General features: G+C 44.4%; 1 protein-coding gene across 4 annotated transcripts in view; it reads right to left on the bottom strand.

The window, feature by feature from the left end:
- USP5 (ubiquitin specific peptidase 5) overlaps positions 1 to 27,271 on the bottom strand; it is a 164,919-nt gene that overhangs the window by 94,940 nt on the left and 42,708 nt on the right. For 2 of the 4 annotated variants that reach the window (XM_078651524.1, XM_078651521.1), the window contains exons 2-4: positions 10,785 to 10,910; positions 10,443 to 10,509; positions 7,736 to 7,869 (exon numbers count right to left, since the gene is read on the bottom strand). In XM_078651524.1, the coding sequence (XP_078507650.1) occupies positions 7,736 to 7,869; positions 10,443 to 10,509; positions 10,785 to 10,910 (327 nt within the window). Of the gene's footprint in view, positions 1 to 2,658; positions 3,136 to 7,735; positions 7,870 to 10,442; positions 10,510 to 10,784; positions 10,911 to 27,271 lie in introns of those variants that run through there. The other 2 variants (XM_078651525.1, XM_078651522.1) reach the window with 2 other exon arrangements.

The raw sequence follows: 27,271 nt of genomic DNA, 5'->3' as shown, positions 1-27,271 counted from the left end.
TTTGCCACATTTGTTGACTGCAGCATTGTATGCTATGTGGACTCATATGTAGAGCATTTGCACTCAACGAACCACAGGCCTAAGCACACCTGAAGGTTCACTTCATACAGAACCCTTCTTTTTGTGAAAACTTCCCATTTGCGGTAGCAAAGAAGGACTCATTGCCCATTAGGGCCAACAAGTTACCTAGCAATATCTCTCAACTGATGCACAATACTCACTCTGTTCACTGTGATTGTGAATCTATTCTTTGACATTTCTGCTTACAATGTCTCAGGGTGCTCTGATGTGGCAGCTAGTTTCAAAGTTAAGGCTATGTAAGACAACTAAACAGGAGGACTAACCAGCTTGTTTTGAAATCCAGATCTGTGTAAACTGGGCTAAATGTTGAACTATATTCGTACTCTGAAGCACACATACAAGACAGACTGCAGTATTTGCATCACAAAGGGCTTATTTGATCTTCAGCTGAATCATATAAAAAGCATTACCTTAATCCTCCCCTGCCAGCACCAAGCCATTCTTGATTGTTATACGACAGTAACCTGCTGTTACTGTCGTGTTAGATTGCGGCATCATTGCGACGACAATAGATGTCGAGAGCGAGACCTAAAAATAAGGACCTTTTCCTACACAGGTGCTAGCCACATGCATGGTCTGTGATAGAAAACAGACAACCAAAGAAAGTATCACAATCATAACGAGGCAGAGGAAGAGTGTAGGCGCCATCCCCAGGCAGAGTCTGTGCAAGAGAACAGACAGACAGAGAGAGAGAGAGAGAGAGAGAGAGAGCACCATACGTGTACACAGACTGTGACAGGGAACAGTCACAGGACGAGAGCAGATACCAGTCTCATACAGGGTCTGTGACAGAGAACAAATCCATTGAGAGAGCAGGTACCAGACGTCTACAAGATCTGAGATGGAGAACAAACCGGCACAGCAAGAGAGTAACCAGCCTCATAATAGGGCTATGACTGAGAAAACAGACAGCCAAAGTGAGAGAGCAGACACCAGCCCATGCAGGGTTTGCCACAGAGAAAACACATTCACATCAAGAGGGCAGACACCACACAAAGTAGAACGCAGTTTCTTTTATAGGTTCCATTCACTTACGATCCCTAAGCGCCCACAAACATGCCTTGTGATTTTGGGCATCCTTCTCTAGTCTAGGGGATCCATTTTGATCCCTGAATACCCACAGACACATCTTGAGCTCTTCTGCAGCCTCTCCTAAAAGCGGACATACATAACTTGTATTCCCCCTGTGAGACTCAGAGGATGAATTTACTTGTGAATCCTGACTTCCCACATATATACTATGTGCTCTTGGGCACCCTTCTCTATTGGATCCACAGGGTGAATTGTGATCTCTTAACAACTCAAAACATTTTGGATCCATTTAAAGACTTAACAAGTGACTTCACTTGTGGTACCTGAACACCAACACACCTACTTTGTGATCCTCTGCAGGTTCTTCGTCTGTGGAACTTACAGAGTACCTTCACTTGTCAATCCTGAACACCCACATACACTCCTTGCACATACTTATCTTTGGAGCCCATTGGTACATTATGACCTATAAACAATCACATATATACCAAGAGCTCTTAATAGCCTCCTCTATGGATCTCCGGTGCCTTTTGATTCCTTGGGCATCTATGGATGTACCCATTTCTCTTCAGCAGTCTCCTCAATGGCAGACACCGGTAGGGTGACCAGATGACGCGATGCCATAGGGACTCAAACTTTCAATTTCAGGGATTTTTATTTAACAGATTAGTGCATTCTGGGAGTTGTGGTCTTGGTTCATTCTACTGAATCCTATTGCTGCAACACACCAGATAAAAATAATATACAAAAGCAAAGTCCAGAAATTGAAAACCAGTGTTCCAGTGACAGAGGCATTTGGTCACCCTATAAAAGGGTGATTTGTGACCTTTGAACACTCACACACATAGCGTGTGCCCTCCAGCTTCCCCTTGGTATGACTCACCAAGTGACTTTGTGTTCCCTGAATTTTTACAGACATACCTTGTGCTCTTCACTAGTCGTTCCAAAACACCCATACGTATCTTGGGCTTGTTTGCGGGTTTTTCATTGGGGCTCAGTGTGACTATGTGATCCCTGAATGCCCACAGACGTGCATTGTCGTGTTTTCCAGCCCCTTCTTTGAGGCTTGAACAAAATATTAGCCTTCAAATATTACTTAGATATCTTGTATTCCTTTGTATGATTCTTTTATTAGTGAGCTCTGAGCACCCATTCACAAATCCATTTTCTCTTGAACAACTATCTTTAAGGGACTCACAAGGTGGCTTTGATCACTGATGACCCAGAGACATTGTAACTTCTGAAAGCCTCCAGGAGTGTATTCACTAGTGAATCCTGAGCACACACACCATGTGCTCCTCTGCAGCCGACTCTATGAGGTCCACAGAGTGACTTGTGACCTCTAAATACTTGCACAAATAGCTCGTGCTCTTTGGCTGCCTCCTTGATGGGGCAGAGTGACTTTGTGATCCCTGAATGTCCACAGACATACCCTGTGATCTTCAATTGTAGTTTCAGAGCACACACACACACACACCTTATAATCAGGTTCCTCAGTGGGGATCATAGAGTGACATTGTGATCCCTGAATGCCAATAGACATACCTTGTTCTCTTCTGCAGCCTTCTCTAGAGGACTTGCTGAGTGAGTTTTATGCTCCTTGGACTCCCAGCAGACCAAACATATCAGCCGTTGATCCTCTGCACAGAACAGCCTCAGTTTCTCATCATGTTTCTCACACAGATTCTCCTCTCGGGGCTTCACGGGTTGCAGGTGAAGCCTTTTTGCAATTTCCACCACGTTCCCCAGTTGCCTGTTGGGTCGAAAGTTTTTCCCAGAAGATATCTCCCTGCACTGTGGACAGGGGAAGTTTCCATCTCTTGCATTCCAGCTCTGGGTGATGCAGGAGCGGCAGAAGTTGTGTCCACAGTCGATCATCACCGGATCTGTAAAATATTCTAAACAGATGGAACAAGTGGCCTCTTCCTTGAGGTTCCCGAGCTCAGCTGTTGCCGCCATGATTCAGAAATGCAGGAAGTCAAGTTAAGTTTCATTTCTCTCTCTGTGTGGAGTGGGTGTGTCTGTGCGTCTCCCCCTCTCTGTGCGCTGGGACTTCCGGGTTCATGTTACAGCCACAGAGCAGGAGGGTTCATGTTACAGCCACAGAGCAGGAGGGAACTGCCACTTGGTTTTGTTCTCAGATTCTGTAAGTGTCAGGAGGGGGCACTTAAAAAGAGTGAATTCCAGAGAGTAGGTGCTAACCCTTAAAAAGCTCGACCACTAGTTGAAGCTTTCTGAACCTGTGGTACCTTCAAAAGAAGGTGATTAGAAGATCATAAATTATGGATGGAAAGAAAGTGTGGGAAGTAAATACTTTATGGACTACAGTCACATCTTTAAACATTATTTATACATGGAGGAGAAGCCCATGTAGTTGAACACGTAGTGGTTCAGCATTGGAGAAGTGAAGAGCAGAGGTGCAAAGGTGTGCCACTTCATTTTCAAGAATTTGTCACTTGTGTAAGAATAAGGATTTTCAGCCTGATGGGCAGTATGCAATAGTCCAGGCAGGCACCACTGTGACATGGGAGCTTATGTAGAGTCTGTGGCGACCCCGCATCCTGCATACATGTCTCTGAATGATTGGCAGGGGCGCTTGCTCATTCGTAGGTGCTTTGGTACATCCATCCCCTTCATGTTTTTTTTTTACTTTATGCCCTCTTCTTAGACCGCCTTGGGTCTTGCTCACTGACTGCTTGAGCACTTCTACCCGTCCCACCATGGACAGGATGGTATCCACTGCTTACAAAGGTGGGACGCCACTCCTCCACCGCCCCCCCCCCCCCAGCCCCCCCGCAAGCCCTTGGGAGCTTCTCAATTTATGTATTATACAACATGTACTGCCTTTTGACTGATTGTGCATGCCTACACAGTGGTGTGTTGAGCTAGGTGTCCAGATCAGGTTTAGAAGAGGGACTATGTCCCTCCCTCCTAATGGGAGATGTGAGTACTTTTATTAATCAGTGAGTAAATAAATGTATCACATTCCTTCATTCCTACCGAGAGTAGATTTAAGGAGTTTACTTTCTCATTGTGAAACCATGGAGGTTTAGTTATTGTAACCTTTCCTTTATTTGAAGCTGAAAATTCACCCAATTAAACTTTTTTGCTGTGTATAAACCTTCTTCAGACCTAGGGGCATCACAGTTAGAGCGCCTTCTGGTGGCAGGCCGCCGCTGACTTGAGGATATTTCTGTGTCTGTGTGGTGAGATCTTTGGTGCTCTGATGTGGGTCTGTTAGCTCACATGTTTCCCTATTGATGGTATGTGTTTGCTTATGGCTAACATTGGAGGCCAGTGCTGGCTATCATTTATATGGTGGGGTGGTTGAATGAACCACTGGGATAGTGGATGGTCATAACCAGAGATTGAAAAATACCATCTGACAAAGACATGAATTCCACTGACAGGTGTGGAAAGGGGAGCTTGTGCAGAGTTGTGACTGCCAGGCCTGAATGAGAAGAGAACTGAGGCGGTAGCTCAGGGGGTTCAAGTGCTCTCTGGTCTCCAAGTCCAATCCCACGGGTGCTGACTCAGCGTTGAGCCATCAATGGCAGTGGAGTGAAAGCGTTACTCGTGACAATTGCTATTCACACCCCCTACAGACTACACACATATTTAATCATGTTCTCAGAGTTTTATGTTAATGTAAAAAATCTGAGGCGGAAGCTCAGAAAGTAGGTTTGTAAAGATGCATGCCTTTAGCCCTCTCAATGCACATCACCTCCCACACTTCCGTGTATTGGGGTTACTTTTAGCTGCAGGAGCCGCGCGCGCAGCTCCTGGAAGCCCTGTCCGCGCCGGCTTTGGTTACGCGCCCGGCACCTGTTGTGGTCAGTTTGGCTGCGGACGGCCGGGCGGACCCTGTCCCCTGCTCACACCACACACAGCCTGGACCTCGGCAGCCTGCTGTCCGTCGCCTCCCCCGAGCAGCGAGCCCGTGTCCGCTGCGCCAAGAGCAGAGGGCAGCGCCTAGGCGCCGGGCTGCTGCGTCCCGGCGCTTTGTGAGCGCCAGTGAGAATAGACGTGCTGAATTTGAGTGGGATCTATTTGTTTGCTCGTTCAAGGCACCGTGCCTGGCTGGCCAGGCGGACCCGGACGTTGTGCAGAAAACTTCTCTTTTTACCTACAGTGTGCACGGACTGCTTGTGGCAGCGGGAGGTCCGATGCCAGCATCTTTACCAAACTTGTGTTTGGACTTACTGCCCGGGTACAACCTTATCTACACCTGTGAGTTCACTGCAGTGTGTCGGCGTGCTGCTAGTCCAATAAAACGTGTATATATTGTTCGCAGCACTTTTTATTTGACCAACAAAGTAAACCCTAGATTTTGACATTGTTTATTTGCGTTTGAGAGCTCGTGGGGCCCTGCTAGAAACCATTCAGGTATACTAGTAAGCGCTATATACTTGCAATTATATAACAAGCCGTGAGCGTGCACGCTCCCGAACTTCCGGTTTCGGGATGTGCACGCTCACGGCTGTCGTGGTGCGGGACTTCCGTCTTTGCGAGAAGCCCGCGCCCACGGAGTGTATGGCCCAGAGGACCGGTGGCAGCAGAAGTCAGGAGTGGCGGCTGAGGCCGCTCATGCGGTAAGTGGGGCTTGGGGGGCTTGGCACGTGTGTGTGTGTGTGTGTGTGTGTGTGTGTGTGTGTCTGCGTGTGTGTGTGTGTGTGTGTGTCTGCGCGTGTGTGTGTGTGTTTGCGCGTGTGTGTGTGTCTGCGCGTGTGTGTGTTCGTGCCTTCGGCCGGCCTGCGTAAGCGCGTCCACAGACCCTGGTAGGCTCGTGCACCGCTCTGTCTCCCTTGAGAGGCAACTCGGCGACAATAGGTCTCGAGAGCGAGAACTTAAAAAGCAAGGCTTTTCCATCTACCCACCCAGGATGTGGAACAACATCCCAAGGTCCATTAGGACCACCCCAACCCATCTCCAATTCAGGAAAGATTTGAGGACCTGCTTCTTTGTAGGAGACTGCAGCAGTAACAGTTGATAAATAAGCTGCCTCTCTAATCACTTGTTGACTGCATCCTTGCCTATGACCATGTACAGCAATCCCCTACCTTCACGTGTAGGTTTGTGCTATCAAATGCCACAAACATAATATGATCTTGTAATAATGGAAGGGCAAGGCGGCAATCATTTTCTTCCAACGGTCCTCGGAATTACCAGAATTTGGTAATGTTATATCTTTGCTGCAATGTAGCTTAAAGTTTTTCACAAAGTAGGAATAAAAATGGCCGTAAATGTTGAAAATGAACTATCAAGATATGTCCTTTAGGTGAATTAGTATTTTTTTTTTTTAACAAACGCAATTAAATCGACTTTTTTTTTTTTAAACAATTTTCAATGTGGGACCTCTAGAAAGCTTTCCAGTACTGGTGTGGCAGTTAATTAGTATGTTTTCTTGCATTCTTTTCTATGAAAATGAGTTGTGATTCAATTGTTGGAATATAGTGTTCTTGGCTTTCAAGATATCTAGCCTTTTCCTTCTTCCTGTGATGCAGGAGGTCTCCTAGCAACAGTGACCTTTTATTTGGCTGGTGCGCTGCCTGGCTTCCACTATCAGCCACACTTTGATAAGTTGCACCTGGTCTAACCTTGGAGCCTGCCCCAGACACTCATGGAATATGGACACAACAAAGTATGATTCACTGCTCACCGAATGTAGACTAAAGTGAATTTAGAACGAAACATGCCAAAGGAGGACAAATACAGACTTTCCAGGGGCACAAAGATGTACACTAGTTGGACTTCGAGTAGAGTTTGTTCATCAGTTCATAGCAGACACTGCCTGAGACATTAGAGCTGCAGAGATGTATAGGTCCTATGTGAATTTATGATGAGCCTACATTGCCGGAGACCCTTACACTTATGGATGAAAAGGAGCTAGACTGCCTAGCAATGAGTGGACCTCACTCCTACCCAATACCAGTGTCGGGTCCAACTGACAGAAGGACCTGGTGGAGGATAACTCAAGGATACAAAAAAAGACCACAAGCCCACTAGATACTCAGAATCATGATACTGGTTGGCGCAGTTGAGGGTCCATAAATGTTTACTACTTTTTTCACTGAAACTGAGCGGCTGAGGACTAAGTTGATATAGCTGTCCAGTGTTGAATCAGAGACCGTTTAAAAGAAGGCCATACAGAAGAGAGAGTGCAACATTGTAAATATTTTGTTTGTCACTTCTGTCCCATTGCCTGGGACTATATTAATAAATAGTGTAGAAAAACCAAAGGATACACATTTTTTTACAGTGACTTCTTCAAACATTGCACTTGCTCCACACAGAACAATGTAGGTTTTAAAACAATTAGCAATTGGACCATAGTTCAATTACGTGACATTATGGAATTGGAGACACACAAGGTAAATAGCTTCCCACGCCTGCAAGTGTTTCATCAGCATGAAAATTCTGCTGGGGATTGTCTTCTACTACAGTTCATTTATAGTAGTTGTATGTATAAACTGCGAGACATGCCTTCACCTATATGTACTGTTTGCACTCTGATGCAACAAGCTGCATTTGCCAAAGTTTGTTTTACGTGTAAGCTCTTTATTTATCTTTATAGTGGTTTAGCCATTGGAGAACAGACAAAGGTGCAATGCCAAAAACTTACCCGGTCGCGAATCATGTCCGGCAGATTTATTAGCAGATCGCGAGGGATTTCAAGGTATTCCGGTAGGATGACCAGCTTTACCTCTTCATCATACTCAAATTTCTCTTCCGTCACATCAAAGCCACCTTCTACTCCTGCAGAGAGAAAGAGAGAGAAATTGAGTTTTTTTCCTCCCATTTGGGTCACTCTTTTCCGGTTAAGCTAGAACATTACTTTAAATGGAGTTAGGTAGAAAAACGTTGGCTCTAATTTCAGAATAAGTGACTGCCCGCTGAAGGGAAAAGAGAACTAGCAGTAGTACGGCAGAAACTACTTTGCTACTGCAACAGGACTTTACAAATCCTGTTGACAAATCTTTAATCAATGGGGGGTATGGAGTGCAGGCATCTGAAGCAAGATGAGCCTTGGAAAGAGGCGGTCATCGTCGACAGTACAAGTCTCACCTACAACTTGGGACCCTCAACACTGGACAAGACAACCTGGGAAACAGGCCATCACAAGTTTGGCGGTCATTTTCTGCTATTGATTTTTTAAAGTCTTTGTGCAAGAGTAGTGCATCTATGCACACAATTATGTGTTGCCCTCCCTAGTTAGCTTCTAACTCTCACTCAGTCCGCTGCATTTAGGTACGGATATGGGCATTTTGTAAATGTTACTATACGCTGTGCTTTTTTCTATAGTTTAGCTGCGTTTAGCCACTGGGGAGACACAGGGACACACACACACACACTCAACCGCAGGTCACCACTCTGATTGTAATTCGATCAAACATTCAACCCCTCCCCACCATCCAACACTACCATAAAAATAAGCAGCTAGAAAGCACTTTGCCGGTATGAGAAGTCTTTTGTATAACAGACTATATTGTACTTGTCAGGACAGAGCAGAACTCTTTATTTATTTATGGTTTTATATAGGCCCGCAATTCAGACACACAGGAGTGTGCTTTAAATAGAACAGTCATGAACTACAGGTGAACATTCTGCTGAAATAAAGTATCATGATACATGAAATGGGGGATTAAACTTTTTTACTTTACAGGCCAGAGAAAATGGCTTAGATTAATGGTGTTTAGGAATAACATGGAGAAGTGGTTCGTTAAACCTTTACTGGAGGTAAGAAAAGAGGACTATGTTCTCTCTTCAGGCAAGAGAGACTTCTAAAATGAGGCAGGCACCTCTGTACAATCGGTCATGTTTGCGAGAATTTGCACTTTGGAATTTCTAGATACAGCGAGTCCTTCCTTTCGGGTTATCCTTGGTCTACTGAGATGGCGAGGTGTTTTGGCAAGTTAAGAGGATTCTTTAAACTGATATGGCTTTCAAATGTAAGCCTCTGAATAAAAGTTAGATGTGGTCAATGTATGAGTAGAAGTCTCACTGTGGAGTGTAGAACTGCTTTTTTGTGGGCCCAGCGGTGACGGAGGTAGACCTATTACCATTACTACTTAGGCGCCAAGAGGAGTCAGTTCTTCCCTGCAGACAGGCCAAATGTTGTGGCATCAGACCTTGGCCAGCAATTTTCAGGAAAGTTGCTGGAGCAGGTTTCTTTTAACCTAGCACTAGTTTTCATATTTTCATCCTACTGCGATTTTCTCTTCCAGCACGAAGAGGGAAGCGATGAACGCGATTCACACCATGTAGAATAGTAGATTGAATTCTAGAGAACGATTCTTACATACAACACGTTCTCCAGCATCAAACTCTTGTTGAAATGCAACATTCTGTATTCCCTTTCCAGTTTTGAGAGGTAAAGCTAGAAAAGGAAGTTAGATCTATAATACCCTCATTACAGAGGCCTGGAGTGATATCTGAGAGAGGGGGAGGGGGATAAAGCTCCAGTCCATTATGTGTTTCTGGTGTCTCCTAGCCCAGAATGATCAAGACCCAGAGATACCGGGGACTTGGCAGAGAAGATGCAGGTAGCCGCTGCGCTCAGCTCCAGACCGCTCTGTAAATGTGCCATATTCTGTTATGCTCTCCACTGCATCACAGCATCCACACTACCCATAATATACTACCAATACCACTAAAATCAGCCTGCACATTTACCACCTGCTCGAAGCTGCCCAGGTGGAATTGGAGATTTTGGCCCTCCGGTATCCCTAAACCTATATCTGGAGGAACTTGAAATGAGTGCTTAAGAGATATTGAGTCAAGAATCAAAAAATATAGACCGGTTCACTGATCCAATGTTACACGGAGAAAACGTAATAAAGTCCTCAGAGGGTAGGTTAAATATTTGAACAGCTCTTCTAGCAGAGGAAATAGCCAAAACAAACAATTTTTAGAACAGGTATTTAATCCCATGCTTCTCCTCAAGACTTGCACTGCCAGCATAGGGACCAAAGGAAGAGGAATTCACAGTGTATATTCTGCTGGCTTACCAATGCCAGGGCAAACAAGTGAACGGGGCTTATCCTAGTACCCAACAGATAGTGAAAAACAATATTGATCTAGGTGCCTTGCCAAAAGCTTAATAAGCGACTTCACAGGGCCTATCTAGTCATGCACCGTACTTATAATGAGACAGTAGAAATTGCTTGGTCCCTTCCGGTTTCTTTTTTTAAGAGCAAGAGATCACACACCCTATCCTGGTGTTGGTGCCTAACCTAGCAGGAGAACTCAAGGAGCCTATTCTTCAGCTTATGGAGAAAAGCATAAATTCAGAGACAATATTCGGACCATGAATAATCTTGGCATCTTACCGATAGCAAGGCGCGTTGGTTTTTTCTTAGGAGGGTCTCCAGTGGCCGAAGTGTTTTCTTCAACTTTCTGTACAGAAACAAATTTGGTTAAATATGAAAATCGTTAGTATGATCAAGAACGTCAACCTTAACCAATAGAACTTCCAGCTTCAAAGATCCTGTCTTCGAGCATTATGAGTATTCCAGTACCGGGTCCCAAACACAGTTCTGCAACCACAAAGACACTTCAGTTGCAGTCCTCAACTGCCGCATCAGGTTTAAGCACTTAACCTGCATACAGTTTTGCCGCACCACCACAAACATTTACCATGTGCAATTTCCAGGAGTTGTGCCCACTCTTACCGGTTTGCGCGTTCGTTTCATGTGCAGGTAGACCCGTTGCCCAGTCTTTCGATGGTGCCGTTCTACATATTGTTTCCCAAAGCCCAGGAATGTATTCATGCATACGTAGAGACCGCCATCGGACTCCTGGAGAGACAGGAGAGAAAGAAAGAGCTGTAAGGAGACAGATAGTAGATGAAGGAGCACCAGCAGTAAAAGTAAATAAAACAATATTGGCACCAACCACATCCAACAAATCATGTCTAGTGGGGAGATTCATGCTCTGTGAAACCAATTTCAGAGTTGGTCCCCTCCAACATCACAGTGTTTTTAGTAGGACTCCATATACCTATTACTTTAGCAATGCAGGCTATTGTCATCAGCTCCTGTTAGGCAGACATGACAAATGAAGGAAAACGCCCCGGCACCTATTTGTACTGGGCCATTTGAATACATTTTGTAACACATCAGCATGTGGCCCTGCAGCTACTTCATACAGTTCAATGTGAAAACAAATGGTTTTCAGATAGGATTCTAAAAATCAAACTGTTTTCTGGCTATTTCCATGTCAAAGGAAGAATGATTTTCACCTTCTTCCTTTTGAAAAGACTTTGGGAATGTAAATGTAAATTCCAGTAGACAGGCTGGCATTGGGTGGAAGGGATGCAGAAGAAATAAGTTAAAATAGCAGGAATGGGGAGAATAGTGTGTCGCTAATCTAGCCCTGAAAAGATCATGTCAGGTCTTCACCGAATTAAAACATTAAAGGATATGACTTGATGTTCAGAAGGCCCCTTTGAGCTATGCAATGCCCCTTTAAAATGAAGAGAAATAAGAGTTTCTTACCTTCACATATGCTGCTTTTTATCTATAAATGTTGATCTACTGAAAAAATCTACAGTAAAAATCTCCAATTGCACCACATATCACCGACGTTCGATGTGGTTCTCCTTATCTCTGCTCAGAAGTGATGCCATCACTAGCTGCATCTAACTCCATTATCATGGCCTCCAAGTTGAGGTCCAATTGGATTAAGGACCATTGGGCCAAACATGAGCACTGACACCACAAATGGTACCTGCCCTGGAAGGTGGTGCGTACTAAACACCTGCAGCGGTGGTCAGATCGATGTACTACAGGACTCCAGAATGGAAGTGTCCCTTATGAAAGATAAAGAAGCTGAAACTCGCATGCACTCAGACGAGGAGGGAGAAAGGACGGCAACCATGGGTACTATTTGCCTGATACTGCTGCTTTGCATCTGCCTTAAGTAGAACAATTACACTTTTTGTTACACAGTGCTCAATACTGGTAAGTTTAGCCTTCGACTCACCACATAATTTCCGAAGATCAGAACCCTGAGATGCAGACTCTGTCCTCTAACAGCCTAGAACAAATAAATACAATAGGCAAAAATGTATCTGGTGGATATTTATTTGCTGCCTCAAAAGCTGCATCGACACATGCCACAATTCTAGGAAGCTGGCTCTTTATGTAATATCCCAAAAAGAGGTATATTGTGTAGAGAGGCGAGGCATCCCTTCTGAGTCAACAGGGGCTTGCTTTAACTATCCCAAGGTGCTCTTTTTGTGGAAGTTTGGTCAAGCAGCCTTGGGCTTATCAAGGAGGTGTGTTAGATATACACACAGACAATAGATGATATACCCACACTCAATACGGAGATCCTCACTAATATTGAAAAGAACACATATTGTTATATAATTTTTGACACCAAAAACATAGTTATTGGGTAAGTACTTTTTTAAGAATAGCAGTTTTGAAGAAAACTGGTAGATGTACCTGTATTGTCTCTAATGCAGTAATGTTATCCTATGGGGAAAAACACATACACTGTGTACATGTACTCAGCAGCGACATACAGGACTATTCTTCTGGAGTTAAGGTGAGTACGGGGCAAGCTCCAGGGCAGCACCAATGGGTCACTTCAAGAGGCACCGGGGCGACGGGGTGCAGAGGTGCGTTACAGCGTTGGATGCCCTGTTGCTTTCACTGGAGGCGGCCTGGGAAAGAGAGGCTGCAAGCTGGGACTAGGGGGACAAGACATCACGACGGAAAAAGATCTACTGCTACTCCGCGATGATATTAAGAAACTGAGAGACCAGGTTGGCCGACTGGAGAAAGAAAATGACTCTGCACGGGGAAAACTGGAAGACTACAAAGGGTGCTCATGCAGGAACAACATAAGAGTTGTGGGTCTCCGTGAAAGCGCAGAGGGCCTGAGTGAAGAGTTGTTTCTGGAGGACTTCCTTCTAAATACTTTGAAAACAAAAGGCTTCTGAAAGTTTTTCTCAATAGAGCGAGGCCACAGCGCTGCTATAACTCAGCCACGATCAGTATGACTATAACACGCATTTTTAATCACGGGGACAGGGATGCCATACTACAAGCAGCCGTGACCTGAGATCATCTCCAATATCAAAGTTCAATGATTGGACTATTTCCAGATTTTACTTTAAGAGTGCGAAGACTTCTATTAACTCTGAGGAGGTGTGGGAATGGTTAGATGGATGCAGGTCGGAGGGAACAAGACTTAACGATAGCAAGAAAACCTAGAGGCATGAACAGCGAGAGTATGGGGCAGGGAAATTATTGGTTCACCAGACCACCGCAAGAATAGTAGAAGGCCCAACAGCTTTTCCCAACATAAAACCACTGGAGAGAAAGAACAATGAGGGAACCAACACACTCCTGATGGATGAGTCGATGGGAGGGGGCGGGGGGAGAGACAATGGCAGCTCCCCTGCAAACTGGGTCAGAGACCACAGACCCTCAGGGTTATCGAACCGCGACACTGTAGACACCAGACTTAGCTTGCAAGACCTGGGTCATGTAGAGAAAAAAAGGATCTGTTCTTTGACAAAGACTATGGCCGCACTTTGAGAGAAACAATAATGTCTTTGTGACTGGAAGGGGCTAGCGGCGAGGGAGGCAGCACATGGTGTACCCCAAAGTTTATGGAGAACATGGGATGACAGACACTATGCACGTTACAATGGCAGGCAGTTGAGAGGCCTGGTCTGCAGGACAGTGGGGAGTATTTGGTTCTGTTAGTTAAAAGATAAGCCACTGGAGAGACCAAGAGGGACAGGGCAACAACCCAGGCTGACAAACGTAAATAATAGCTACAAAAAGGGGCCAGGGAAAGAATGTGGTTCTAGAATCCCAATCTCATAACCATCACCTATACATAATACCAGGCTGAAAATATTCACCTGGAATGTGAATGATCCAGCAAAATCAAAAGAGGGATAGTATATGGAAACGCTGTGTACGGCAATTGGCTGTATATCCTCACTTCAAACTGCCAAAGAGTAGTTGGCAGTTTGAAGTGAGTATGTACGGGCCAACTGCAGTACCCTGCATTTCCTTTCCATGTACGGAGGACGTATAATTAAGAGGCTACATCTGTTCGCTGCTCTAGGAGCTGGAGGTTCAAATGACGGCAGTTTTGGCATAATCCAACGTTCAAATAATAAATGCCCTGAAGAACCTCTTGTATGAGCGAAACGCGTTGGCTGTTTTAATATGAAGAAATAAAGAATAAAGAATGGTATTAAATGATCTCGGCTGGGAGTTTTTGGAGACATTGATGGTTGGACTTTCTGAAACAAAGATTTTTTTTTTAAATTGGACACATATTTGTGTTGCCTCTCTATGCTATTAGACATCAAAACCTTGATGGAAAACATGGACTGGTGCATGCTGGCGAAGAAACAAGTCTAAGAAGAGAGGGGATACCCAAAAAATGGGATGTCTGGATACTCTGGGAACGTTAAAGGGGCAAGAGTGTGAATTCATAAACAGGGAAGAGACACAGCACTATCGGGAAAGTAGAGGGTGGGTGAAGAGGAAAGGAGACAATAAATGGGCCAAAAGAAGAGCACGAGGAACAGCACCGACTATGTGGAGTAAATAACTGTGTCAAACATCATGATGATGGTGGCTGCCTATGGTTTTGTTGTAAAATACATTAAAAAAAATAATGAACACAAAGATAATGGTATATAGGAAAATACAAATAAAATAAATAGAATAATATTCCTAACCTTGTAAAAAAAAAAAAAAAAACAACAATGTAATAGGCCTGTTCTAGTTGTATGAGAGCTCACCAATACATATTGAGCTCCATGGGGCTAGGAATAACTATTTCCTATTGTTTTGCACGTGTGTTACATATAACAGAAGTGATGCTTATCTCAAATTATATATATTACACAGAGTAGAAATCGCATGTGTTTTTGTATCAGGTGCTCTATTTACATTATATGATTGTTTTTAACACCCGTTAAATACAGATTGCGCGGAGTGAGCAAAAAATCTTTATTGTGCGATAGTTACAGAATAATATTTAACAAGGGCGGTTTGTTTGAATGATTTATTGGACTACTCGTAATGATGACCTCTGTAGATTTTTGCTTCCCCGTTTTACACGGACTGTTTAAGGAGGCATGCAGGGTGCTCATCAGCCTGTGGGTGTAAAGCTGCCTGTGAAAGAGTAGCACATGGCCATAGAGCTTAGTTAGTCTACGCAAAGGGTCGCAATATTGCCTTCTCTTTGTTGTCCCAGAGACTAGGTGGCGGTGGTTGTGGGGTTGGTTGTGGTGTCGTGCAGCAGGCCTCCCGTGGCATGGTGACGTGAAGTTGGTACTCCTGGCTATGGCGTAAAGGAGGAGGCGAGGGCGCCCCAGTGTAATAAACATTCTCTGCCCCAGTTACCAGCTCATTGGGAGCACATCGTGACACAGTGTTGTTTCGAGACCCAGCGCACTCATAGGAAAGCTTCTTGAGTGGTTGGGCGAGGTCGACCATGTTCTGCTGCCATAATAGCAAGCTTCCAAGTCGTGCTCAGCATACACAATCCTCATAGTTGTCATCTTGCTCATTCAAGCATTCCTACAGGCAGCTAACGGTATCTGGCATGCTGGGACTTGTTGTTTTGTTTCTGCTCTATAATTAGTTTTACTACCTACAATTCCCAACATTTTACACAGGACATTGGTCAAATTGATAACAGTACAACTGACCTATCATACCCGACTTGAAATCCACATAATGCATGTTTATTATTACAAGAAAATTGCCAAATCACATAACACAAATTGGTCATGAGCGGTCTAGTTGCGGGTTTTCAGTACTCTGATTACTCACTGAAAGTGCTTCGTTTTACGAGTCACTGTATTTGATGCACGACGGAGCAAATGAAAACATGAGCACTCGTGTGGAGTGCTCAAACACAAAGGAAAAAGTAGCTCCTAAAATGGAAGAAGTGGAGGGACACAAGTACTTGGTCCATGCTCTGGGAGAGGGCTAAACACAAAAAGAGGCATGAAGCATGCATGCCATGGACAAATAGGAACAAAAGATAGGAAAGTGGCGATAGAGCGAGCAAATGACAAGCATATGGGCGGGCTGAAGCCAACAGATTGAACACAACATACCTCTTTGAGACAGCGCACGCGCTGTCAAACCGAGACCTAAAAACACGGTCAGGAAGGCTGGATTAGCTCTTCTAGTATTTACAATCGCTGGCCAATTCGGTGCCAACCACTACACTTCAACTAAGACTGCATAAGAAAGCATGTAGAATTAGACTAATTATAATTACGATTTCAGCTCATCACCAATCTGGTACCGATTTCTCACTGGAAATAGGGAAGAACTGCCCTCTGTTCCAAGAGAGTAGCCAAAAAATGTAAATACCTTTCACTTTGAAGAATCAAGTAAGCCTGAACCTTCTCAGAACATAATTACATCCACTCATCTATCCATCCATCTTGCCACCCTTCCACCCATTCATCTTCCTTTCACCTTTCCATTATTCTTACCAACCCTTTAAATTCCATCCATCTGTTCACATTCATCTATCCCTTCACACTTCCATATTTTCAATGTTCCATCCATCCCATATTCACTTCACACAGATCTATACATTGTTCGCTTTTCCAGCCATTCACCCTCACTCGTTTGTCCATCATTCCTTCCGCCTATACATCCCTTCATCAATCACTTACCCCTTCCTTCAGTTATCCCTTCACCAAGTGATCCTTTCGCCCTTCTACCCATCCTTTCCACCCTTCTGCCCATCCTTTCAACCATCCATTCCTGCACTCCCCCTTCTTTTTTCTTTTCACCCACCCTTTCTACCACTGTGCCTCTCACATTTCCTTCCTTCTATATTTCCTTCCTTGCACCTTCCATTACTTTCACCCTTTATCCTTCTCCCCTTCCTCCACTCCAGTTTCTAACTACCAAGCTTCTTTCTTTTCTCAGATTATTTTTTCCCTACTTCCGTTTGTCTCTCCCACGTCCGCTATTAGCTACTCTCGGTCCGTTTTTCTTTCTTTGCAGAATTTCATTCTTTTTCTGATTTACAGGACTTGGCTCAGATAGCAGCACTTGACCCCCACCGCCCAGCCCTGCCCTTCCCTGTCCTTAGAGCGTGTTATGAGCTTGTGTCTGCATCCCAGAAGACTGAGGGGTCTAAGTGAAGGTAATCAACTTTTGGTGTTTGCCGCCACTTAAGCTGCTAAAGCGGGGTGAAGCGGATGGGAGTCTCTCCGTGCCACTGCTCAGATTTGAGCCGGTCAGTGTTGGTGGGCCCACAGGAAGTGATTTATGGGCACTGTCACTTGTTTCTTTGTTGCAATCTTCAAACTAGGCCTCTTTGTTGAGTGCGTTTCTTATCCAGTTGAGTTTGCTCTAATATTGCAGGTCCAAACTGCTTTAACATGCAGAGGTCTTTGTAAAAGAATGCGAAAGATTCAACATAATGCATTTCTCTAAAAGGAAGAGTTTCACTCTAGTACGTTAAATTTTTCCACTGCATTGTGAGGACGGGACTGGAATGAATGGTTTCTAAACCTAAACTTACTAACATTCATGCCCACCCACAGCACTGACGACAATGCCATGAGTCCACGGGTGTTGCTTCAGGGCGTGCAACACGTCATCTGACCCCAAATAAAGACATTCTTGGCTTGGAAGTAGGGACTGGGGGCCCAGAGTGGGGTCTGCTAGGTCTGTTTTAGTTTTTCTTATCGTTTTGAATTCATCAAGAGATTTTAAACTGTTCATTTTTTGGGTCAGGAACTTAAATATATAGTCAGTGTAGTAGCATATCTGGATCCATGGATGTAAATTTACTACTTGTTGGAATTCACAAACATTGGCAGTAGAAAGCTGCACCAGTCTCAAGTTTCCAAGCATATTACTAGCAACCATACACCCAAAAGGTGACAAGAGGAATCCATTCCAATAGTCTAACCACTGCCAATAGCTCTGAGTAGCATTCCAAATCATTGTTTTCCGGACTGGGCCACTCCAGACAGGGGTCCTGATTTAGCGCTTGGTAGATAGAGTAACGGCAGGCAGGGGGGCAGAGGACTTTACGTCAGCCACCCTTGTCCTTGTCCCGCCCGCAAAATTTTGAGATGTCTGCAGGTTGTGCGTAAATCTCTATGCATGAAGAACCACTGGCGGTTCCAGTTAATGTAGCAAAACTTTGACAGAAGGATGGACAACTGTCAAATTTTTCCAAAGTTTTTAATTTTTTTAAAAAAAAACTACAGCGGAAGATTGTTTTTGAAAAATAAAAACCAAATGACCCTCACACATGAGAGTTACCTCCCATGGTGTGGAGGTCTTTTTTCTATTTTTATTGTCCCTCCGCTCCCGAATATGCAGTGGATAGGTTACCTCTGACATGCTGTTCTCAGCTGGGCCGTCGGAGGAAGTGTTACTCTGTTGGCATAAAACTTAGGGTCCACCAGACTCAAAATCAGGCAAGAGGTCATTAAATTTGGGGTGCAGGTTTACCCTATCCGCCAAACTCCAAATCAGCCCCAGAGACCCACAAAGTGCAAATCAGTGCTGATCTAGCTCCTCATGCGAACAGTCCATCCTGAATCGTGACCATATCACCCTTCTCACCCTGCGCCCACAGCTTTTTCAGTTGAGAAATTTAAGATTCACTACCCTTAAATCTCACCGACTAAAATACACCCCTGTATGAGTCAATCAAGAGGCAAGTGATTTGTCATACGCTCCTTATGTGTGGCCCAGGTCCTAATTATAGAGCACCATTACAGTCTAATACACCATATACAGAGTTTTTTTCCCATAGTGCTCACGGTGTATCAATTGCTTTAAAATGCGATGCTGAAAGAGAAGGAGGCAGTGAAATAGAGTAATTGCCTAGGGTCACACAATGTCGTCAAACGGAGTAGCCAGAATTAATTCCATGTGTTCTGTTTTCTCATTGAGCAGCTCTGAAACTAAATGGCTATCCCTTTCTCTGTCCAAATTTACATTAAAGGGGGATGCTTTTTGTTCCATTTTTTGGAGAGCTACATCATTACACTCTTAAATAAACACATGCATTGCATTTGAAATCCAGAGGAAACAAAAGGTCTTTAAAGAAAGAGTTTCAATGTTAAGGGAAGTTGGGGTAATCTATTCTAATGTTTGTATATCCTGCTGACTGAACGCAGATAATGGTTTCAGAAGAGGCTCAACACTTTCAGCCTAGGTCGGTGGTTAATCTGTGGTATGGGACCCCTGGGGGTCTGCGAAGCCTACTCAGGGTGTCTGCGACTGCTTAGAAAATTAATTAATATAAACAGATTAATAAAGTGATTAATAAAGTGTATATCAATAAATAAGCATCTCAGACTCCAATAATGATTCAGTGCTGGTCCACGGGTTCCAGTATTGAGTAGGTGGGGGTCCACTTAAGTGAAAAGTTTAACCCCTTTGCCGCGGGGGTAATTCCACCGCTGTGCTGGGGGGCGGGGGCGCGCACAGCGCTACGGTGCTCGTGACGAGCTCAGCTCGTCACAGCCACCCCCGTTTTCGTAGAACGCTCAGCACAGTGGGGGAATTATCCCCGTGTGCGAGCGTTGCGGCGGTTATGACGAGTTCAGCTCGTCATGAGCACACGACCCCCGTGCCCCTCATGACGAGCTGAGCTCGTCATAAGCACCGATGTGGTTAAGAACTAATGACCTAAGTGAAGTGCAGGCAGGCATTTACACAGACCCCACACTGCGCAGACTCAGCATTTTTCATTATCTCCCTGGGGCGGGGGTAGCAGCATCAAGACCTTGTAGTATGCTCTTAAAATGTTCAGAAAATATTGTTTTTACAAGCAAAACATTTTCGACATTATAAAGAAAAGTTGAAGCGGGTCTGAGAAAAATAACTCTACAAGGCGTGAGATGTGGCGTGCCTCGATCTAGCTTGGTTCTCAAGAATTAAGAGAAACACGTTGCTGTTTCCCTGAGTGTCAGCACCAAGGAAACAACAGGCTCCTTAGCCCAATTCAAAAAAAGTATTTTGCTCTTGGACTCAGCACTTCATTTCTAACAAAACCATTGGCAAAGTCAACAGACCTAGCTTGGAATGGAAAATCTTGTGTTACCAATAATAAAAAGTTCGTACAATAAGTAGTACACAGCAGTAGCTTTAGGTCAGTCAACTTAACCACTGTTTTCTTTACTGGTTTGTTCAGAGAGGGACATTTTGTTAATGACTTTTCAAATCACCTGTTCCCTCAACAAACCGTTTGGAAAAAAAATTAGGATAATATTCTTTTCTGAGCACTTACATTTCACTATTACTGCACCTACAAAATGAGTACAGGAGACTCCTGGACAAACCCTGCTCCGCAGCAGGACAGGAGAGGCGGGAGCTTGTTAAATGAGGTAAGAGCATTGGCAAAAGCCACATGACCGCTAAGTGCTTAATTTGAATTTAAAAAAGACCCTGCTCACCTCAAGCAAGCCTTTTCGAAAGAGCTCAACCATTCAACTGGAAGGAGTAATGGAGTAACCAGGGTGGTTTTGCTAGTTTCTTGGCCACAGGATGTCCAAACCAGTAAGGGCCACATGATTGTTTGAGAAAGCTCCATTTCGCAGAATCAGGCCATTTGCATCAGCATAAAGGATTTTGATATGTATGAAAAACAAACTGCAATTCTTTAACAAGTTACTGAATAGTAAATTGGATTTGCAACTGAATCGGTATTTGAAGAGGCGAATTTAGGGCACTTCTTCTAAATGCACATTCAGAAAGGGGGAAAATTCATTTTTAGGACCGTACTCTGGTTGCAAAATATTAATATTGTACTGAGTACACAAATGTAGTAGTAACCCATTCGCAAACTGAAAGGGGGCCCCCCTCTCTTTTGTGAATGTTGACAAAAAATGTTTTGAGTAAGCAGCAGTCACATAAACCACTGCCTATTCTTAGAACAAGCATTTGCAACGCAATAGGTCTCGCATTAGGAAAGTTTGAGCTATTGGTATTGTAAATGACACATATTTTATTTATGTTTCCTTTTTGAAAAGAGCGAAATTAATACCTTTGTCATTTACAATGCCAATAGTTATAACTTTCGCAAATGTGACACCTATAGCATTTGTAATGCAATATGTGTTGTATTTACGTGACTTACATGTATTGATATTACAAATAACAATGGCTTTTAATTTTTTTTTTCAATAATTAATACTTAAATTAAAGTTATTGTAATTTATACTGGCAATAGCTTAGAGTTTTGTAAATAGCTTTTGTGAAGATTATGTTCAGTGTAATTTATTGTGACGAAAATCCAAGAACAGAAGTGAAATATTAACATCTTTTTGTTAGATTTGTAATGAAGCTTGAAACATTGAGAGAACATATTTGAACCATGTGTTGTTGAATGGTTGCACAGATTGATGCTGTGGTGGCGCTGAGTGATGTTGTGATGGCGAACGAGTGATGCTGTGGCATTCAATGATGCTGTGGTAGCACATAGTGATGTTGTGGTGCCCCTGAGTGATGCTGTGGTGGTGCGGAGTGATGCTGTATGCTAAGCTATGTTTTGTTTTGCTATTCTATGTTTTGTTTTGCTATGCTATGTTTTGCTATCCTATGCTTTGATTTGTTATGCTATGCTATGTTGTGTTGTGTTGGGTGTGCTACCTTCCCCCGACCTCCAGTCCTCCCATTGTGGCGTGCCTCTTTCCCATACCCCCCCACGCCAGAAAAAGTGTTATGGCACGGCCAGCTTTGTCAATATATTGGGTTTGTGCCATGTTGTACAGCAGCGTGGTTGCTGTGCAACCAGGCGCGGCCTGTACAGGTAAGAGCAGTGGGGCAGGAGGGCGGGGAGTCGACAAACGGCGACTAGGTAAAAATGGCGATGCGGCAGGTTAATTTAAGTTTCCCTCGTCGTTGTCTGTCGAGTGCTACCCCCACCCTGCCCCACCGCTCTTACCTGCACGGGCCGCAACTGCTGTGCAGCACGGTTGAAAGTAAAAAAAGAAAAGAAGCAATAGGACGCGACCAGCGTTTACTCCGTCAAAGCACATGTTTTCTTTATACTTTCAGCCATGCTGCACAGTAACTATGCTGCTGTATAATTTGACTGAGAAGAAAACATTGACAAAGCCAATAGACCTCGCATAGACGAGACTAATTATTGTCATAAATGCCAATAGGCCTGATTCGGGTGGGAGACTCCCGATTTTTGGAGCCAAAAAACTGCTTACTTTTAGCTGTCTCCCACCTAACATTGCCTCAGCATCCATGCAAACCAATGGAGAAATACATTCCCCAGATTTATTTTTCCCTAAAATCTCCCACTTCCCAGTTTGGACATGTTGGCATGCATGTAATTGGTTTTACCAATGCTTGTTTATTAAGGCGCCAGAGCCTATTTTCTTTCCCAGTCTGATCCTGAGCACATTCTAGATCAGAGTTACGCAATGGATTAGACATCATAAATATTATGTCCTTTTGGCCGCTATGTCTGAATCCGCCCGGTGAGACCGCTTCCACTTTTGTTTTCGGAAGTGATGAGGAAGTCGGAAACCTAGGCTGCCTGTTCCAACAAGAGCAAGGACGCACAGGTGCCACGATGCCCCACTTTTGTTCCAGGAGCTTGTTCCAAAGGCCATCGAGGATCCTGGCAACATCCTTGTACGGAAGACCGACGTCTCTCCGCTGATGTCCGAGGGGCTGCGCCAGCTCAGGCCAGGAAAGTGAAACTGTTGCATTATTCAAGCAGAGCAAGAAAGGAAAAGAGGGAGCGGCAGATGAAGGGCGAGGGCGCGAGGAAAATAGGGAGAAAGAACTGTAGAGTTGGGAGGCAGAAATAACAGGAAAAAAAAGCAATAGAAACAAAATTAGAAATGCCGATCATACTGACCTGAAGAACTGAGGCGACATCGCGGAAGTCAGGCCGCCTTCGTTGGGACGTGGGCGGGGCCTGCAAAAGAAACAGGAAGGAACCGCCGGGAGAACGTCCGGAACCCTGCAGGCTGAATGCTGAAGTCCCTGACGGGCAAGGACCGAGCCGGTAAGTGAGAGTGAGTGAGTGAGTGAGTGTGTGTTTTTTTTAATTGCAGGAGGCTGACTTGCCTCGGAAGCGGGACAGGAGATATGCACGGCGCGTGGCTGTACGTGCACATGCTGAAATCGCCGAAAGCTCGAGCCCATCCCCTGTCCCACTTCCAGAGCAAGTCGCTAACAATTGAGGCTGCTTACACCAGCTCACCCTAAAAAGTTACTGTGTGTATATATATATATATATATATATATATATATATATATATATATATATATATACACACACGCAGCCAACATGGCTTGCGGGTGGCACGAGATGTAATAAGAATTTCTTTTACTTACCCTGTGGCCAGGTCCCTCGTCACTGCTCCCGCTCTCAAACTTTGTGATTGGTAGGCACCCAGACTCCCCTGACCAATCACGGATTGTCCTGGATTGACGCTCAGCCAGGTAATAGGGGCCTGGGTATGTTCTCCACACAGGCTGCAAGGCAGCCTGCATAGAGAACAGGACAGTGCGCATGACTGTTTTGGGCAGCCCGACAGTCATGTGCACTTAGGAGTGGGCAAAGCACTCCTCCCCTGCCCTGAAAGCAGAGCAGTCCCGCCCACCCGCAAAGCAGCACAAGCATAAAATGATAACTCAAAGTTATTATAATTTTATGTTTCTACTTTGCACTGCTTAAAAGCAGTGGGGCGACGCTCACCCGCCATAGCGGAGGCGCAGCTTATATATATATTTTGCTAAACACATCCAGTTTCCTGTAAGGAAGCACAGGGTGCAGGGTGTATTTAACACAAATTGCTTTAATTAAAACAAGCATTTCCAATGCAATAGGTCTCGCATATGTTAAAGTTATAGCTGTTGGTGTTGAAAATAACGAAGATTTTTACTTAAAAAAATAATTTATATATATATATATATATATATATATATATATATATATATATATATATATATACACACACATTTGCAGCGGAGTTATTATATTTACGTAGCACTATTGCCACTGTTATAAAAAGCAAAAGTTAAAACCTTGTCATTTTCAACGCCAACAGCTCTAACTTTAACAAATGCGAGACCTATTGCCTGTCTCGCATTTGTCGAGTTGGAGTTATTGGCATTAAAAATGCAGGGTGCAGTACCATATGAGGCCTAAAGATATCCTTTGGCCACATATGGTACAAAAGATATGGTAAATCTACCCTACCCTAGCCTTAATGCATTGCATGCAATACAGTACCACAAGTACATTCAAATAGCTATGTCAATATATATAATCAGTAGCTTTGAAATGTGACAAAAGAATTATTATATTTATTCCGGATTAGATTGTACTCTGTGTGGAGCTGAAGCAGGGAAATTTATAGAGGTCTCATAAATGTGCAGGCCTCGAAAAATCATAATCTGTCAAATATTTTAATTCATTCATTATCACAAGAGAGCACCTCCAAATGGACGAGTTCAGCATGTCTGCTGTACAAAAAACTCTTGTTTGATTTAATAGACTAAACTTTTTTTCCATTTCTAATACCAATCTACCCACATATAGGAAACACATGACACCTGACTTGCCGCTTAGCTCATTAACAGCATTGTTACCAGGGCAGAGGCAGGAATGTTTCTCAAATCATGTTTAAATACTATCACTTTTAATAAATACATAACTAAAAGCATGAAGTGGTGTCACACTGTAATTTGCAATCAGCAGAAATTTTACATTGAAACGGCCACAAACCTTCCCACAGACATGCAGGTTTACTGATTAAACTATATAGTGTACAAACAATAATGTTTAGAAATAGAGTTTCTGTAAATGTGTCTCATTTGCACATTACCAAGTAAAGTATTCTGGTTTGTTTTGCTCCTATTTAACTCTTAGTTTGCATCACACTTCTTAATTACAAAAAATGTGCTTTTGTAATTCCGGATATATTTTGAAATATTTGTACTATTAATTTACAGGCTATTTATTTAAATGTGTTAGAGAAAATAACGGACCAAGATGGCCGCCGGATAGGAGCTCCCTGCAAGAGCTCCTGTGCTGGGGATCCAGTTTTCTGGTTTTTTATCCCCATTAGCTCCGAGCAGCACCGTCTGGAGCAACGATAAAGTAACTGGATTGACAAGTAACAGGATTTGAAAAAAAAGTAACTGGATTTCCTACCTGCTGGACGATGCCTGCTGCAGATCCTCGTTCTGACTACTAAGGACAGGGACCGAGACACTCCCGCCTTCCACCGCGGACCTTGGGCTCCCCGCTGACCAACTAGCGGATGCCTGCTGCCTGGAGCCGGCTGGTGTGCCTGGCGAGGTCGGTGGCTGTCTAAGGGACGTCGCTGAAGTTGACCTGGAGCGTCGCTGGCGCCTGGAGTGCGATGTTGCAAAGTGGTGCTGCCCGCCGGTGGTTGCTGCTGGGACCGTCACTGTCCTGCTGGGAGCTGGGCACCCTGTCTCGTCCGTTGGGCTCCGCACCTGGCTGCTTGCTCCGCTTACTTGGCTGGTCTGTCCCCTGCGCCTCACTGCGACGACACCTGGGGAGGTGAGCGCCCGGTGGTCGTGGAGCCGGAGGAGGCGGGGGACGGGGCGGTCTGGCGGAGAGCGGGCGAGTCTGGGCTCCCCCGCCTGATTGATCATCGCGGGCCGGGATCGGCGAGTCCAGCCCGGCCGGGTACGTCGTGTGCCTGGCAGCTCGTCCTCCGCCTGCAGTCGCCATCGTCCTAGGAGGGAGAGGTCTGAGGGGTCTGACACGGCTCCTCTTCACACGGCTCTTCTTCACACCCTGAACATCCATCCTCTGGGGGTGAGCCCGGCAAGGAGGAATGATTTGCCCTGGGAATGGCTCGCCCTAAACTCCACGATCCTGCGTGCGCTCACGTTTCTCTTTAGAATTTGCTGCACAGAGGTAATACACGGGAGCAGACGCGGCACCCCTCGGCTCGAAGGTGAGCCTGTCGATCTGGACGCCACTGCAATCCGTGATATGCAAACACTGGCAAAATAGGTCGTATTTGCCCCTGAGGCTGGGTTTGCAGACCGCATGCTAAAGTGAAGGCCGATTAAGGTATTTACTGTGCCCCAATCCTTTTGCTGGTTTAGTTACTTATTTTGCCCACTCGTTTTTCTTATTGATTCACTTTGAAAAAAAAAAACCTCTTTTGTTCAAAATGGCCGGGGCCCTAAACTGAGCACTCAATCCCCGCCTTTACCGCCTGAACACACGAGGCCCCTCAGCAGCCCCACTCTAGATAACAAATCTGAGATAAGACTCCCCATGGTATGCAGGACCCTGAGCCAGCCGGAATAGAATGTGAAACTGCTCTGCCCTGCTATGAAAACAGCAAAAACTAAAAGAGGACTAATGACTCAATCCTCCCTACTTGGTGGCCATTTTTAAACTACTCTTGCTCTCTTTGGCGGCCATCATGGTCTAGTCTCTCTGACTATTATTTTCTATCGGTACCACAGACTCTACATAGCGCTGTATTTAAATCTTTGCGTGCCTAAGTGTCTGCCTTTTACTGCAGTATTTTATTACTATTGTATTTTACACTTTATGTAACCTGGTGTTCTTGATGTGCTTAAGTGTCTGCCTTTTACTGCAGTATTATATTATTTTATTAATATTGGTATTCTACACCTATGTAACCTACACCCATTTTCACTTTTACTCACCGACAGTGTACTGATTGCTCCCTCATATTCTACCGGCTGCCCACTAGGGTCATACTTGTTATTGCAGTAATTTGTTTGCACATACATTGGATTCAGTAATGCATTAGTAGTTTAGCCCTATTTGTATACTGTATATGTTGTAAGCTGCACCTATCTCACCTTCATACCTATCATTCACTGTTCGCTACCTCATTTATTTGGTCCTTTGATGTAAGCTACTTCCTTCTCACTCTATCACTATGTTGCACTGATTATTACTTCCTCATTTACTTCGCTTAGTCATGTAAGCTGCACCCAGCCACTTTCTACACCTAGATTACACCGCTGCTACCTCCTACTTTCTGATGTGTAAATTTGATTCCACCTAACCGATTCTACCTCTCATATCTTTTACATGGTGTATGTTGATTGCTACCTCACATATAGTATACATTATGTAAGCTGCACATACGCACTGTTTGTTCCTGGATTGCACCGAC

Source organism: Lissotriton helveticus, chromosome 7, assembly GCF_964261635.1.
Source record: "Lissotriton helveticus chromosome 7, aLisHel1.1, whole genome shotgun sequence".
In the NCBI taxonomy this organism is placed as follows: domain Eukaryota; kingdom Metazoa; phylum Chordata; class Amphibia; order Caudata; family Salamandridae; genus Lissotriton; species Lissotriton helveticus.
The sequence above is the reverse complement of the archived record's forward strand: the minus strand, read 5'-3'. Positions and strand labels throughout refer to the sequence as shown.